This window comes from Leucoraja erinacea, chromosome 21 (genome assembly GCF_028641065.1).
Source record: "Leucoraja erinacea ecotype New England chromosome 21, Leri_hhj_1, whole genome shotgun sequence".
NCBI lineage: Eukaryota > Metazoa > Chordata > Chondrichthyes > Rajiformes > Rajidae > Leucoraja > Leucoraja erinaceus.
Genome location: NC_073397.1, coordinates 19,668,906 through 19,685,912, shown reverse-complemented (window position 1 = coordinate 19,685,912; position 17,007 = coordinate 19,668,906). Strand labels below are relative to the sequence as shown.

At 44.5% G+C, this 17,007-nt stretch overlaps 1 protein-coding gene and 1 long non-coding RNA gene across 5 annotated transcripts in view; one reads left to right on the top strand and one right to left on the bottom strand.

Annotated features, from left to right (window-relative positions):
* Positions 1-946: 946 nt before the first annotated feature.
* Positions 947-5,468, bottom strand: LOC129707356 (uncharacterized). 2 transcript variants are annotated; one of them, XR_008725171.1, is made up of 3 exons: positions 5,203-5,468; positions 2,274-2,384; positions 947-1,589 (listed from the first exon to the last, which is right to left on the bottom strand). It is a non-coding gene; the product is annotated as an uncharacterized LOC129707356 (long non-coding RNA). The 2 variants fall into 2 exon arrangements; XR_008725170.1 differs by having other exon boundaries at positions 947-1,586.
* A 134-nt stretch (positions 5,469-5,602) lies between these two features.
* LOC129707355 (14-3-3 protein beta/alpha-like) overlaps positions 5,603-17,007 on the top strand; it is a 29,249-nt gene continuing 17,844 nt past the window's right edge. The window contains exon 1 of one of the 3 annotated variants that reach the window (XM_055652333.1): positions 5,603-5,733. Coding sequence is in view for 1 of the 3 variants with exons in the window: in XM_055652330.1 (XP_055508305.1) it covers positions 10,462-10,465 (4 nt within the window). In the remaining 2 variants the exon portion in view is untranslated. Of the gene's footprint in view, positions 5,734-10,320; positions 10,478-17,007 lie in introns of those variants that run through there. The other 2 variants (XM_055652331.1, XM_055652330.1) reach the window with 2 other exon arrangements.

Below are 17,007 nucleotides of genomic sequence, written 5' to 3'. Positions count from 1 at the left end.
AGTGTGTAAGGAGTGGATGTAAAAGTGGGATAACATAGAAACAAGGCATCATCTGTTGTGAAACAAACTATCACAACAGATGATGGTTTACAAATAAAGTCACAGAATGTTGAAGTAACTCCGCTGCTTGACCCACCGAGTTACTCCAGCACTTTGTGTCTTTATTGGAATAACCCGTTTCACCCAGGTGACCGATGGTTGGCATGGACTGTCTGGTCTGTTTCCATGCCGTATCTTTCAATCAATCTTGAGCTATGACCAGGATTGTCGCAACTGTGATCTTATTGAATATCAGAGCAGCCTCAGGAAGCCAAGCAGGTGAGTCCTGCTCTTAATTTTTTACATTTATAATCCAGATGGCATAAATACTATTGATGCTGCCTGATAAAAGAGGATGGTGAAGACTTGGCTAATCTGAGGTGTCAATGACTGAATGCAGGGAGAGAGGAGGGGAAGTCAATCCTGGAAATATTCAGTGGATTAGATGGCTTCTGTAGCTTAAATTAATGGAGACACAAGGAACTGGAAAGTGTGGTGGAAACAACAAGGAAAATGATCAATTGAAGCTCGAAGGCTGGTGGGTGGAAGGTTTGGATACACAGAACCCTTATAATGGAGAAGCCACAGCTTAGGTAAAAGGAAGACATCTTAAAAGCACTGATAATAATAATAATAATAATAATAATTTTATTTATAGAGCACTTTAAAAACAAACATAGCTGCAACAAAGTGCTGTACATCACTAATCATTGACAAAAAAGTTAACACACACCAAAAATAACAATCAAAAGAAATAGTAGGAAAAGACATGTAAAATAAATAAACGTCAAAAACACCACAAACAGAAGCAAAGCCTCAGGCATGGTCAAAAGCCAGGGAGTACAAATGCGTTCTAACACTGGATTTGAAGATGTGGAATGTTTGTTTCTCAAAGCAGATGCAACTGAGCTGGAGAAACCGGGTACACAAAATGTAGTCACAGGAAATAGGATCGGAGAAAGTGGCCAAGGTAGGTAGCTATGGGAGTCTGTGGACCTGGATACATCCCCTGGGATGGAGATGAAGCCCAAAAAAAGGGTCAGATTGAGAGCATGCAAAATTGAGAACAGGGTGGAAATTTTGTAGAACAATTGAATTGTTCATTCTTACATGAGGTGAGCTCGAGTACAGTTATCAGGTACTGTTTCTTTTTTTAAATTTTTTATTTGAAGCAGTGTACAAAAGTATAAACAGCGGCATATGACATAATACATTTATTGTACAGCTTCAATTTTAATTTTTAGCTAAGGAAATAGAAAAAAAGAGAAAAAGCAAGAGAGAAAATGAAAGAGAATGTGTAAGAATAGAACCCCATGACTACCAAATAAGTGTAGTCGAAGAGTAAGTACAAAAAAATGAGAACGTAAAGAAATAAAATGACAAAAACAGAAAGAAAAACAAAGAGTGATGATATACCTGCTTCATATCTCTCCCCACCCATCACCCAACCCATAAATCGGTTTAATTCCGAATTTGTGTTGCACCATACCATCCATGTAATGAATCGATGAATGGAATCCAGGTCTTCGAAAATTGCTCTGGTTTTCCTGCTAAGACAAGTCTCATATTTTCAAGTTGTAGCGTCTCAGACATGTTTGTAATCCACATTTTAATAGGAGCAGATGTATTTTTCCAAAATTTAAGTTTTTGTTTTTCCGCCGTTATCAGGCCATACATAGTTAAGGAAACTTCTTTGAAATATTGATAGCTCAGGGCAGGCTTCTGATGTTCCGAAAATAATCAATGGGGGTCCAGTTTTGTTTTTAATGTTTTTGAGAAAATTTCAAAAATTATTTTCCAAAAGTTATGTAGTTTTATGCAAGAGGCAAAGGAATGTGTTATAGTTGCTTCTTGAAGGAGACATTTGTCACAAATAGGAGATACATTTGTAAAATTCTTATTCAGTTTAGTCTTTGAGTAGTAGAGTCTGTGCAGTGTTTTAAATTGGATTAAAATGTGTCTAACATTAATCGAAGTTATGTATATATAAAATATTTTTTTCCCATCTGTCTTTGTAAATATTTAGGCCTAGCTCCTCTTCCCAGTCGCTTCTAATTGCGTCTGACGATGGAATTTCTATATTTAGAAGGGTATTATACAAGTATGATGTTAAATTGTTTGACTCTGAGTTTCTATTCATACCTTTGCTAATATATCTCGCAGCAGAGTTTGATAGTCATGGGTATATGTTTTCAAATATTCTCGAATTTGAAGATATCTAAAATATTGATTACCTTTCAGATTGTATTCCGACTGTAATTTCTGAAATGACAGGAGATTTCCCATCTCGTAGAGATCTCCAAGTTTTTTAATTCCTAGTCTTTCCCAATAAGTAAACGTTTTATCTATAATAGATGACATAAACAAAGGGTTATTAGCTATTGGTGAAAGAAGATCTAAATTTCTTAGTTTAAAAGTTGATTTTACTTGTCTCCATATTCGTAAAGTGCTGTGAATAATCGGATTTTTATCATATAGTGTGTTCTTCAACTTTGTTGGGAGAGATGAATCGCGCCTATATTAAAAGGCGAGCAGTCCTCTCTCTCCATTATTAACCAATCTACCTGTTGACATGCGTTATCCAGCCAATAAATTACATTTTTAATATTCGTTGCCCATAAGAAATTAGGGAGAGCCAATCCGCCCATTTCCTTGGGTTTGCATAAATGTTGTTTGTGAATTTTATGTGTTTTATAATCCGAAATAAAGTTTGCAATCCGAGAATCACGATTTTTAAAACATTTTTTAGGTAGGTATATCGGTATTGATTGAAATAAATAGAGAATTTGTGGGAGGAAGATCATTTTTATAGCATTTATTCTGACTATTAGAGACATCGGGAGTGTTTTCCAGAATTGAATAAGAGCGTTTAATTTAGTAACTAAAGGCGGGAAGTTTGCATTGAATAAAGAAGTATATTTTCTGGTTACCTGAACACCCAATCAGTGACTGTTTCAAAGTGTTTTTGAACTAATAACTTGCTTTGCAGTCTTTTTCTTTTCACTGTGTTGTATAATTTATGTACAATATATAACTCTAAGATAGACACAAAGCTGGAGTAACTCAGCGGGACAGGCAGCATCTCTGGAGAGAATGGGTGACGTTTCAAGTCCAGACCCTTCTTCAGTCTCCCTCCATTGCCGATGCACCAATAAAAACTGACAAGTGTTTTCCCAACTTCCCCTGTCTAAAATTATCCTTTAGTCCCTTGGGCTTTGTATATCAATCAATGAAACACTATGGATCATCCCTTGCACCACCTTGAACCTTTCTTCTAATTGTGTTTTACACAATTTTTTTTAAATTGTCTTGCAGAATTTTAAATGCAATGTATAATTTATATTTTGTGTTATCCGAGTCTGTGTCTGTGTTGCTGCTGCAAGTAAGATTTTCATTGCACCTGTACCTCACCGTACTTGTAGATTAGAGGGCTGTGGAGGCTAAGTCAGTGATTATTTTTAAGGCACAAATAGACAAATTCTTGATTAGAATGAGTGTCAAGGGTTATGGGGAGAAGGCAGGAAAATGGGATTAGGAGGCAGAGATCAGCCATGATTAAATAGCGAATTAGACTCGATGGGCCGAATGACCTAATTCTCCAACAGTAGCGCAGCGGTAGAGTTGCTGCCTTACAGCACTAGAGACCCGAGTTCAATCCTGACCACAGGTGCTGTCTGTACGGAGTTTGCATATTCTCCCCATGACTGTGCGGGTTTTTTACGAGATCTTCGGTTTCCTCTCACACTCTCTAACCCAGTTTAGTTGTTGCATTTAGGGAGGAGGGGACAGGGAGTGTGGGAGCGGTTGCTGTTCGTAAAACAGTTATTTTAAAGAATGGGTCGACTGGGCTTGTATTCACTGGAATTTAGAAGGGCGAGAGGGAATGTTATAGAAACGTATAAAATTGTTAAAGGATTGGACAGGCTAGATGCAGGAAAAATGGTCCCGATGTTGGGGCAGTCCAGAACCAGGGGTCACGGTTTAAGAATATGGGGTAGGCCATTTAGGACTTAGATGAGGACATTTTTCTTCACCCAGAGAGTTGTGATCTGTGGAATTCTGCATCATAGAAGGCAGTGGAGGCCAATTCACTGGATGTTTTCAAGAGAGAGTAAGATTTAGGTCTTGGGGCTAAAGAAATCGAGGGATAAGGGGGAAAAGCAGGAACGAGGTACTGATTTTAGATGATCAGTCATTGATCACACTTTATTTATTTATTTATTTATTTTTTAAAGGTGCAGGAGGAGGCCATTCGGTCCTTCGAGCTAGCACCGCCATTCATTGTGATCATGGCTGATCATCCCCAATCAATAACCCGAGCCTGCCTTCTCCCCACATCCCTTGATTCCACTAGCCCCTAGAGCTCTATCCAACTCTCTCTTAAATCCATCCATATTGAATGGCTGTGCTGTCTCGAAGGGCTGAATGGCCTACTCCTGCACCTATTTTTCTATGTTTCAATGTTTACTCTTATAACATGGACTTGTGAACTTGACTCGAGGCCAATCCTTTATCCCCAGAGTAATCTCACTACAGGAAGGTTGCACGGCAGTCGAGGTCACGACCCGTGATCCGTACAGGATTCCCCCGCAGACCCCCATCCATTCCAACAGACGCTCATACCAATCCAATCCCTTGCACCCATTCCCACTCACCCCCTCTCACCAATTTCACACACCAGACCCCCAAAGCGTTGCCAGCCACACCAATCCATCCCCTCACCCATTCCAACCCAACCCTGTCCCCCCATACCAACTCGCCCTTTTTTACCCATTCTCACCCTCCCTCACCCATTCCAACCTGGTCCCCCTACCCATTGCCACCCATACCAATCCACTATCTCATCCATTCTATCTCACCATTTCAACTCACATCCCCACCATACCAATTCACCCCTTCACACCCATCTCCCCCCCCAATTGCCAGCCATACCAATTCACCCCCTGTGTTTAAGAAGGAACTGCAGATGCTGGAAAATCGAAGGTAGACAAAAGTGCCAGAGAAACTCAGAGGGTGCAGCTGCATCTATGGAGCGAAGGAAATAGGCAACGTTTCGGGCCGAAACCCTTTTCAGACTGATGGCCCCTCTCGCCCATTCCAACCCAGACTCCGACCCATTGCCCCACACACACCAATCCACCTCTTCTCAGCCAGACTCCCCACCTATGCCAACTGATGGACTGCAGTGGGTTGTTCAGCAAGGCCGAGTCTGCTCGGGGGATGGGGAACCGTTTCCAGTCCCGTCACGTCCCAGAGCCCGAATTGTTGGGCGGACAGACCGCGGTAACGCCTCACACCTGAGGCCAAAGATCTGCTCTAAGAACTTTGCCTGACGCCGACAACAAATCCCGCTGACGACCGGCCTCGGCGCGCATGCGCCACTGAGATACGGGCCGGCAAGGCGAGCAGTGCGCATGCGGACATCCGGAATATTGCCGGCGGTCCGAGGCCGCGCATTCGTAGACGTTCGCCCGGCCACCGCCCTGCCAACTCTGCGCGTGCGCACTACTGCTCCCCTTCGGCGGCGGCTCGGCGGTTGCCACAGCAACAGTGACGTTACGCTCCTTGCAAATCCGCCTGGCGACCCCGTGCCGAGCCGTTGCCTGGGTGACCCCGAGGGGGGAGAAACGGAAGCGGAAAGGAGCGGGGAGCGGAAGCTTGTAGTCAGAGACTGAGGCAGGGAGCGGCGATAACGTGAGTGATGGGCGGCCCGAGGAGCCGGGCCCCTCTCCCCAACCTGCCAGCCACGTCCGGGCTGCGGGAGGGGAGGGTGCGGGGGCTGAGGACTGAAGGAGGGGTCGGAGTGGGAACTGAGGGAGGGGTGGGAGTAGGAGGTGGTGGGGTGGGGAGGGGAGGGATAGGGAGGTGCAGAGAGGTGGAGCAAAAGGGTAGGAGGAGCAAAACGGTGGGGGAGGGGTAGAATGGGTTGGTCGGAATGCTGGGAGGAAGGGCAAGGAGTGGAAAGGGGGAGTAGGTGAAGGGTGGTGGGAGGGAGGAGGGGTGGGAAGAGTGGAGGGAGGAAGAATGAGATGGTTACGGAATGGAGGAGTGGTGTGAAATGGGTGAGGGGGGAGAGGTGGATGGGATATAAGAAGGAGGGTGAAAACTGGGGAGTGAAGAGTGGGGGGGGAGAAAGGATCGGAACAGTGGAAGCATAGGAAAGTGGAGAGGTCCAGGAAGAGAGAGGTTATGATGGGGATGGAAGAGGCATGGTGGAAATTATGTGCAGTACTGGTTGTCCAACGACAGGAAAGGTTTGGAGGTTTTGAAGAGGTATATAAAATTATGAGAGACACAGATAGGGTGGACAGTCAGAAGCTGCTTCCCATAGAGGAAATGTCAAAGACTAGAGGGCATGGCTTTTAAGGTCAGAGGGGCAAAGTTTAAAGGAAATTTGTGGCTCATATTTGTACATAGGATGCCTAGAAAACGCTACATGGGGTATTGTTGGAGATAGGTATGATAGTAGCATTCAAGATGTTTTTAGATAGCCACAGGGATATGTAGGGAATGGAGGTATATAGATCATGTGCAGGCAGAGGAAATTAGTTTAACTTGGCGAAGGACCTGTTCTTCTGCTGTTCTGTTCTAAGAATAGAAAGGGGAAGCACAGGGGAGGGAGAGTTGGAAGGGTAAAGGTGGCATGGTGGAAAAAGGCAAGAAGGGGAGGGAGGAAGTAAGAGGAGGCAGGTGAGAAGGGTTGGGGCAGGTTTGTGAGGGGTCTGGAGTGAGGACAAATGGATGGAGGCTGGACTCTGCACTGGGGGGGGGGGAGGAGGAGGCAGGTTGGGGGACTTGACATACTCCAGTGAATGTGTTGGTGAATGGAATCACGTAAATGGATTGTTTTTGCTCCTGGGATCAATGCTGGGCTCCAAACCCAGCACAATCTATGATTACTATCTAAATGGCGTCAAGCAGGGAAAAGCGGAAGTACAACGGGATCTGGGGGTCCTTGTACATCAGTCTATGAAAGTAAGGATGCAGGTACAACAGGCAGTGAAGAAAGCGAATGGCATGTTGGCCTTTGTAACAAGAGGAATTGAATATAGGAGCAAAGAGGTCCTTCTGCAGTTGTACAGAGCCCTAGTGAGACCACACCTGGAATATTGTGTGCAGTTTTGGTCCCCTCGTTTGTGGAAGGACATTCTTGCTATTGATGGACTGCAGCGTAGGTTTACAAGATTAATTCCCAGGATGGCGGGACTGTCATATGCTGAGAGAAAGGAGCAGCAGGGCTTGTACACTCTGGAGTTTAGAAGGATGAGACGGTATCTCATTGAAACATATGATTGTTAAGGGCTTGGACACGCTAGAGGCAGGAAACGTATTCCTGATGTTGGGGGAGTCCAGAACTAGAGGCTACAGTTTAAGAATAAGGAGTAAGCCATTTAGAACGGAGACGAGGAAACACTTTTTCTCACAGAGGGTGGTGAGTCTGTGGAATTCTCTGCCTCGGTGGAGGCAGGTTCTCTGGATGCTTTCAAGAGAGAGCTAGATAGGGCTCTTAAAAATAGCGGAGTCAGGGGATATGGGGATATGGGGAGAAGGCAGGAGCGGGATACTGATTGGGGATGAACAGCCATGATCACATTAAATGGCTGTGCTGGCTCGAAGGGCCAAATGGCCTACTGCACCAATTGTCTATTGTCCATTGATTTGGATCAAGTATAATATATCCATGTTGCTAAAGATACCAAAGACAACTGTCAGGAAGGAAGATGCACAGGGTATTTTTGCATGATAGGGTAGACATGGTGCATTGAGTGGGAGAGGGCATAAGAGTATTTTGTAACTGGTGAGAGGCTGAAAGCTGCTAGTATCTTGAGGGACCCAGCTGTCCCTGTGCATAAATCACCAGCAATGTGTAATTTCTCTGGAAGGATCTGTTTGAGAGAAAGCTGGTTTGGTTAAGGTTCATCAAATTGACAAATTGGTTCATGAGCTTGTTTTATGAGTAGGCGTTGGCAGAGTTGCTTCTGCTCTCTTGATTTTAGATGAAGATGTGATTTTTTTTTTAAAATATCAAAATTCTTGAAAGCTTGCAGAGTTGATGCATATAGCTTGGTTTTAAGCAGTCAAGCATTCCGGCCAGAAGTTGGAAAGGGATTCAACTTTGCAATTCATTGCCAGTAGGGTGCTCCAGTCATGTGGTATGATTAAGGTAGAGGCCAATAGATTAGCTTTTAATGGGGACGGCACAGTGGCTCAGCTGGTAGAGCTGCTGCTTTACCATGCCTGAGACCCTTGTTCGATCCTGACCATGGGAGCTGTCTGTTTGATCGTTCTTGTGACTGCGTGGGTTTTCTCTGGGTATTCTGGTTTTCACCAACATCCCAAAGGTGTGCAGGTTGGTGGGTTAATGGAACTCTGTAAATTGCCCCTACTGTGCCGGGAGTGGATGTGAAAATGGGATAACCGAACTAGTGAACAGGTGATTGAAAGACAGAGGGGACCTGGTGGGCCAAAGGGCCTGTATCCATGCTGTATCCCTAATCAAAACCTGAATCAAGTGATAGCAGGTTTTGAGACGTGGCTCTGAAGTGAAATGTTAGCCGTTATTTAAATGGTAGACCAGACACAACAGCTGGTTGATTTTGGCATGTATTCATAATCACATTGGAGGAAGAGTGCTGGGCCCAGTGGGCATAGGGGCAGAAATTGAAGCCAACCGCCTGCATGAGGGATAAAGAATTAATTGGCAGGGTGCAATAGATTGGAGCAGTGAGTGTGACAAGAAATGCAGAAAGCATTGGGGACTCTAATTATTTGGTATTGCAATGGAATAACATGATATGCACGACAAGTCTCATAAATGCACCATATTACATTGCAGGCCACCTGTAGTGTAGGGTAATAAATCTGGGAGATGCTGGAGCAATAACAGAACTACCTGTTGGCAAAATGGATTCATGGTGCTGTGCACAAAGTTTGCAAGGGTTCCGACCCAAAACATTGCCTGTCCATTCCCTCTCAAGATGCTGCTAGACCCATTGAGTTCCTCCAGCACTTTGTGTTTGGCTTGAACTTTGCAGAAACTGAGGTTGAGACATTGTAGCAAAGTTCCAGACCCCCAAAATATGCTGCCTGACACACTGAGATCTCCAGCACTTTGTGTTTTGCTTGGGTATTGCAGCAACCTAGAGATAGATGAAAAATCAAGTATTCACTGGCAAAGTATAAATTGAGGGCAAAGATTAGAGTGATTAGATCAAGTGAAGCATCTCAAAGAGCACAATCTTTGCACTTTTCTAATATTTTTAAAAGCAGTACAATATAGAAAATGCATGTTGTATTTGGTAAAAGTCTTTGGATTGAGGATGACTTGCTTTCTAGTTCACATTGCGATGCAGTTTGATTGCTTTGACTAAGCAGAATGTTTCATGCTAGAAATTGCTAGGACTAAGTTGGATCCCTGGTTTGCCCATACATACGATACGATAAAACTTTATTCGTCCCCGGAAGGAAATTGGCCTCCCTACAGTCACAACACACAAGGTACACAAAAACTTAAAATTAAAAGTGAAAACAAAAAGAAAAAGACAAGCGACTTGGCTGGCTGCCGTGTGCACAGCGCCTTCACCGGAACAAACAAACAAACAAACACAGACTTATCCCCTGAGTGTCCCTCTTTGTTCTCACAGCGGTCCTCCCAGGCCGGGTCCCCATTGTCTTCCCCTCCCCCTCACGCTCATTGACCGCGAGGGTCCAACGCCACCGAGGCTCCCGTTGCCACCAAGGCCCACGTTACCACCGTCACATCGGATGTTATTTAAATATCTTCAGCACACAGGGGCTAGAGAGTATAGCTTTAAGCTGAGTGGAGCAAAGTTTAAAGGAGATGAGAGACAAGTTTATTTTTACACACAGTGATAAGTACCTGGAACGTGCTTCTGGGTTGGTGATGGAGGCAGATACAATGGTGGTATTTCAGACACTTTTAGATAGGCATGTGGATATGCAGGGAATGGAGGGATATGGATTACGTGTAGGCAGAGAAGGTTAGTTTAGCTTGGCATCGTGTTCAGAATGAATGTTGTGGGCCGAAAGGCTTGTTCCTATGAATTACTTTTCCATGTTCTGTGCAGTAAATGAGCAGGCAGTTTGAGGTGGTGCCTGCAAAGAATTAATTGCCAGGTGCTGTCCGACCTGTTTCCAGCATATTCGATGTTTGCTTCTGCTCCCTTAAAGTTGGTGGAGAGTCGATCATTTTGCGATTCTTAGCCTTCAGGAGTTGTAGCAACTTGTTTATTCTTGCTGAGAGTACTGGTTAAACCAGTTTAATGAAGCAAGTTACATCACAATCTGAGTACTTTGGGGTTTCTGCAGTGGGTGTAGTCCCTCCAGTTTCATGCACCCTGTGAGCACGTCGCTAATCGAGTGAAGAGACCTGAAGATTACCTGTATAGACGTTGCAAGTTAATGTGTACGTGAGAGGGTAAGCAATCCTATGTGGTCATATGGCATAACATTAGCGATCTAAAACAGCAGAATGGAGAAACTCATCGGGTGAGGCAGCATCTATGGAGCAAAGGAATAGGTGACGTTTCTGGTCGAGATCCTTCTTCAGACTTCTCGACCTGAAACGTCACCTATTCCTTCGCTCCATAGATGCGGTCTCACCCGCTGAGTTTCTCCAGCATTTTTGTCAACCTTCGATTATTCCAGCATCAGTAGTTCTTTCTTAAGCAGAGGGATAGACACTGGTGCAATTAGTGTATGTTTCTGTGGGCTTTTCATCTCTTGCATAAAATATGATCACTTTCCTTGTTCCTAGTGTATGAAACTAATTGTTACTTTTCAAATCTTGTTACTGTAGGTGAATTAAGTTGTTAAAATGATTGGGATTGACTTGGTCAGTGTTATTAACTGCTATGAGTCTTGCAACACAATGTCTGTATTTTTCACGGTCGTCCATCTTGCCACTAATGAACTGCGTCATAAGGGGCACCAATGCTGCATTGAAATCTGCTTGTAAACTTATTCTAAACTCTACTGCTTGTCTTCATACTCACGAGTCCTATTCACCTCTCAGCCCTGTGACTGCTGGCTCGCGCTAGCTTCTAATCTGACCACACCTTGCTTTTAAAATTCTCGTCTTCCTTTTCAGATCCCTCCATGATGTTTTGCTCCCCTCTCATTCTCATCTCTGCACCCCGTGCTCCTTCAATTCTGGGTTCTTGTGTGTTATTGATTTCAATTATTTCTCTTCTGCTGGCTTCTCCTTTCAGCTGTCAAAGCCTTGAGTTCTGAAACTTCTTCCTAAACCCCACCTCCTTCCTTTTTTTCCACTTTCACCCATTAAAAACCACTTCTTCTTGACCATAAACCTACCATTGCCCCAGCTTCAGTTAACCGTTTTAATATTTCCTTTTGTGGTTTTGTGTCACCTGTTCTGATAAGAGCCGTGAAGTTCTCTGAAATCCCAAGTTTTTACTTTTTCAGCAAGACTGAAATTTATTTGAAGAGGGAGCTTGTGGGAACAAAACGTGTTCCATTACTTGTCTAAAGAACAGTGCGCATTTTACTCTGCCTTTGCTGCTAAATTTGATCACACAAAATACTGTCCGTGGCTGTATTGCTTTAAGGATATTGTGCGCTATGAGATTACTGCTCTTTGTTCTAACAGAATGTGCCTGAATATTACAGCACTTGAAATGATTTTAATTTGTCCGTAATAGCGTGCGTAAGGAACTGCAAAGTGCCTGGAGGGGTGAGAAGGGATTTACTATGGGCGAGGCCTGTGAATCTGTGTCTAATGGGGTGGGTCTTTGAAAGGGTCAGCAGAGTGAGCAATATGGGCTGATTGGTCTCTGAAGGCATGTGTAATAGTTGTCTGGTCTGTGTTCAGACCTGGCCCTGCCATTTCTCCAGCTTGGCTGTATTTTTAATTAAAAATGCATTTGTAGATGACGGATCCATGAGGAGTGTTCACGCTGCACATTGAGCACCTGGCACATTCAGTGGTGAGTAATGGGTGTGAGTCTACTTCCTGTCTCTTGGTGGCACTGTGCCAGCAGAATAAGTGTCCCACCCTAAATGAACCATCCTAGAATTGGCCTCAGGCATTTTTAAAATTGTGACTCAAACTTGAAAAAATTGCAAATTTACAAAGACCTTGGAAAAGTAATTTCTGAAATATTTTTCTGGATCTCAGCTTGTGCTTTCAGTATTAATGTTATCGTGTAGAAAATGCAGCAATCAATTTGGGAGCAGGGAAGAAATTGGTGCAGGAACTCACTGGGTTGGGCAGCATCTGTAGAAGCAAAGGAATACTTGACGTTTTTCATTAAAACTCTGCATCAGAGCTGAGTCTTGAACGTTTGATTGTCAAATATACCAACAATGGAACAGTGAAATTCCTACTTACAGTAGCATAACAGACTTGGAATACTCATAGTTAACATATAAACATAAAGTTCACTAAATTAACAACCCCAAAACAAATGCAAAAAAAGCTCGAAATCTTTAGTTGCAACCAAGATAGTTCATAGTTTAGTTTTTGTAGGGTTGATGATTGTGTGGAAAAAGATGTTCCTGAGCCTGGAGGTCACTGTTTTCAGAATCCTGTGCCATCTTCTTGATGTTGGGAGGAGAGACTGGCAGTACAAAGGGTGAGGTAAGCCAGGATAGGTGAATCCAGGTGAGGACTTTATAGGCAGATGGTGCTGGTTGGGGAGAGACGGGACAACAATGAGGAGACAACAAATGCTGCAGATGGAATCTATTAAAGGTGTTGAGTGAAACCAGAAAAGGGAGGGATGTGGGACGTGGGACACAAGAAACTGCAGTTGTTTGAATCTTAAGCAAAACACAATGTGCTGGAAGAAATTGGTGGATCAGGCAGCATCTGTGGAGGCAATGGATAGGTGACATTTCGGATTGGGTTGGAGAGAGAGAACTTTTTTAAAATGTCATAATTTGAGGAGTTTTCACTGGAACAGCAAGGTGCATACACGGGGAACTGCAGATGCTGGAATCTTGAGTAAAACACACAGTGCTGGAGTAATTCGACAGGTCAGGCAACATCTATGGGGGGAATGGATGGGCAGCGTTTCAGGTTGGGATCTTTCCGCTGAATGTATAGACTTCTGTTATGTTTTGTTGAAATGAATGATAGTTTTGTAGATGTAGGTAGATCGTCATTTTGATTGGTCGAAAGATTGCTGGGTACTAAGGATGTCACAGCTTGTGTTCATGACAGGAGTGTTGTGCTGGGCCGTAAAATCAGAGTATCAGAAGGTAGAAGTGATCATCTATGTTGGCCTCATTGAACTGTTGATGACAGTATGGTGAAGACCACATCAGGATGATTTTCTTTGGAACACCGTAGGTTGAGAGGAGACCTGATAAAAGTTTATCAACATTATGAGACATAGATATGGTAGACAGTCAATACCTTTTTCCCTGAATAGAAATGTTAAAGACTAGAGGGCGTAGCTTAAAGGTGAAAGGGGCAACATTTAAAGGAGATGTGCAGGGCAAGTTTTTTATACGCAGGGTGGCGAGTGCCTGGAACATGCTGCCAAGGGTGGAGGTGGAGGCAGATAAGATAGTTGCATTTAGGAGGTCTTTAGATAGGCACATGAATATACAAGAAATGGAGGGACATGGATCATGTGCAGGCAGAGGGGATTAGTTTAACTTGGAATCCTGTTTGTTAGACGTTGTGGGCCTCGGGGCCTGTTCATGTGCTGTACTGTTCCAAGTTCTAAAAGGCAGTGTTTGCACTAGATAAACTTTGTGTACAGCAGATAGTCTATACTTTTTACAGGAGAGGCTCTACTATGCCATCATTCTGTGCTTGTTTTTGGCATTTCCCTATACCCTTTCCACCCATCAAAATGTATTCTAAGCTTTGTATAGGGGTGTGAGGAAGGGGGAGGTGGGGGAGGGGGAACCTTCATAACGTTTGTACTATTTCACCGATCGGATCAAAACTTATTTGACGCAGCAGAGGAGAATGGTGAGTAAGGTGGAGAAAAATCATAGTTCTATGGGGGATCGTTTTTGCGCAAATTTAATTACAACAGGAAGTGGTCAAGATGAGAGTTTTAGTAATGTACTAGACCAAGTGCAGACCCGTTGGATCTGTTCCCCCAATGTGTGGTTGCGGGGGAGGGGAGGGCTGAGGGGGTTGGCATGCGGCGTCACACACATTAACTACCCCCCCCCCCCCCCCCCCGCACACATGCTAACTACCCCCCTTGATATTATATTAATATTATTAATTTGCTCCTTTTACCCCATAACCGCCCGATCCACTGACGCATAGCCCCCAACTCACAGGCGTGTCTGGGGGGGGGGTAGAGAATGAGAGCAGAGAGAGAATGGGGAGAGACAGAGAGAGAGGGGCAGATGGAGAGGGAGGGTGGGTGAGTGGGAGACGAGGGGTGAGAGAGATGGGAGGAGAGAGAGGAGGAGGGAAGGGAGAGGTGGGGGGGAAGGAAGGGGGAGGGGATGGGGGAGGAGGGAGGGAGATGGTGTAGGGGAGAGAGGGGGGAATAGTGTGGAGGGAGGGAGGGGGAGAAGGGGGTGGGGGAGAGTGGTGAGGGAGGGGGAGATGGGGTAGGGGAGAGAGGGAGAAGAGTGGAGATGGGTAGGGGGGGCGGGAGAGGGGTGAGGTAGTCCATCCATTCCCCACTCCCTATCACCCCCACTCCTCTCCTAGTCCCACACTTTCCCTCCTCACCTCCCCCATTCCCCCTTCTCCCTCCCTACTCCCTCAATCCCCCCCCCCCCCCCTTCACCTCCCCAGGATCTCGCCTGTCATCCGGTTCTGCAGAACTTGCTCGTTCACAGAGAGGAACACAGAACAGGGAGGAGTCAGAGAGCCAAATGCCAGCGCGGGGCGGGGCAGGGCGGGGGGGGTGTTGACTCGGCTTTGCGACGCCCGCAGCCGTTGATAACTGCCAGCCCAGGAGCGAGCGTTCACAGCAAGGAAGCACCGGTTTCTGACTCTGGAAACCCACAGCTGGAATGAGCGCGCAGGGGATGGGAGGGGCGTGCAGCCGGACGAGGCTTCGCGAGCTGCGCCGGCTATGAGGAGAAAGTAAGTGTTAATGTTGAACAATTAGTCCAGGACTGAGTGGGGGGGGGGGGGGGGGGGGGAGAGGGCGATTGAAAGTGCGATGACCGCATCTGCTTGAATCGAGAGCGGCGGGAGTGGCGGTACCTCGAGCAAGGGCATTGTGACGTCCGCAGCTGGGCAGTGGTCTGATTTAAACAAAACAGTTAAGTTTGTGAAGAATTTTATTGAAAATGTGCAGGGATAAATGACCAAATTTAATGAGTGGATCTGTAAATTCATAAGTTAAATCACTATCGAAATGGTAAAAATCTCTGCGTTTTTGCGTCTGGTTTTCGAGGACATACGTTTCAAAGGGAAAATGCAGTACACGCGTGCACACACAAACACTTTTAAAAGTATATAGATAGATAGACGATAGCCTGCATGGGGTGTCTACTTAGTTGGTATCAAGATATCTGCTTAGTTTTGGATCCGCCTGCAGTGGGGAGCATTGGTATTAACATTATCACTTGTGCCTAATTAGAAGAAGTGTTGATTGTCATATATACTGAAAATGAAACAAATTAATCCTTAAGTGCAGCTGTATAACAAAGTTTGTAAATGCAGTACTCGTAAGGTAACTCAATAAAAAGAAGAAAAAAACATGAATGCAAAACAAAACCCCAAAGTCCATAGTGCAACCAAGACAGTTCATGGTTTAGTTAGTGTTATAAGTGTTCAAGAGCCTGATGATTGTTGGGAAGAAACTGTCCTGAACCTTTTCAAACTTCTGTTTTACAGCACAGAAATCGTCCAATGTGTCCATGCCAACCAGGTTATCTAACTGAGCTGGTCTACTTTGCACCACGTATTATTACCTTTATCATGTGTATGTGCACTGTGGATGGCTTGATTGTAATAATGTATAAACTTTCCGCTGACTATTTAGCACACAACAAAATGCGTTTCACTGTACCTTGGTACACGTGACAATAAACACTTGCTTGTGCCTGTTCCATGTCCCTCCTAGACTGATTTCACTCCAAAATACCTGCTCAATCTGTTGAATTTTAGCTGCTGTATTTTAACGCCATAAGGTGATCATTTGTTAGGCTTGTTTGTCCCTGTGAAATATGCATGTAGCTACCATTGTCATCTTAGTTTGGCATTGGTGCTGTTAGCCTACTTTGCTCTGGCTTCCACTCCCTTAGGCTTTCTAGGTCATTTGATATTAACATCCTGCCAGCACCCAGGACCAGTGGTCGGGAAATGAGTAGGATCACTGGGATATTCAACATTTATTAATTTTCTATCCCCCTCCTTCCCCACTCTCATCTCCCTCCCAAAAAAAAACATTACCTTGAAGCTTTCAAATATGACATTCAATATAAATAAAACAAGGTGTTCATATGAGCTGGTTCACGTTTAGGCATCACGTTGGTTTGGTACACAACAGATTTCTGATTTCCACACAGAGAGATCTCTTGTGCAGTGCTGCAAGGAATTGCCAGACGGGAGTTTGATGAGGTTTGAGTGTTGGCTTGGGATCCCAAGGAAATTGTTAGATTGTGTTGAAACAAGGAACTGTAATACAGGTTTATACCAAAGATAGACAAAAAGTGATGGAGCAACTCAGCAAATCTGGCAGCATTTCTGGAGAAAAAGGATGGATGATGTTTTTGGGTTGACGCCCTTCTTTAAATTGAGTCTGAAGAAGGGTCCCGACCTGAAATGTCACACATCCTTTTTCTCCAGAGATGCTGCCTGACTCACTGAGTTACTCCAGCACTCTGTGTCTACTCTTGTTCGATTGTATTTCTGTATATGCAAACTTCACAAATATCTTTGAAAGCAGCCTATCCTTTTGTTGTTGTTGTCAGCAGGTCTCTTCTGCAGGTGCATTTAACTCATTGCAAATTCTTAATCCTTTGTGCTTGATTTGCCTTTTTAACTTTGTA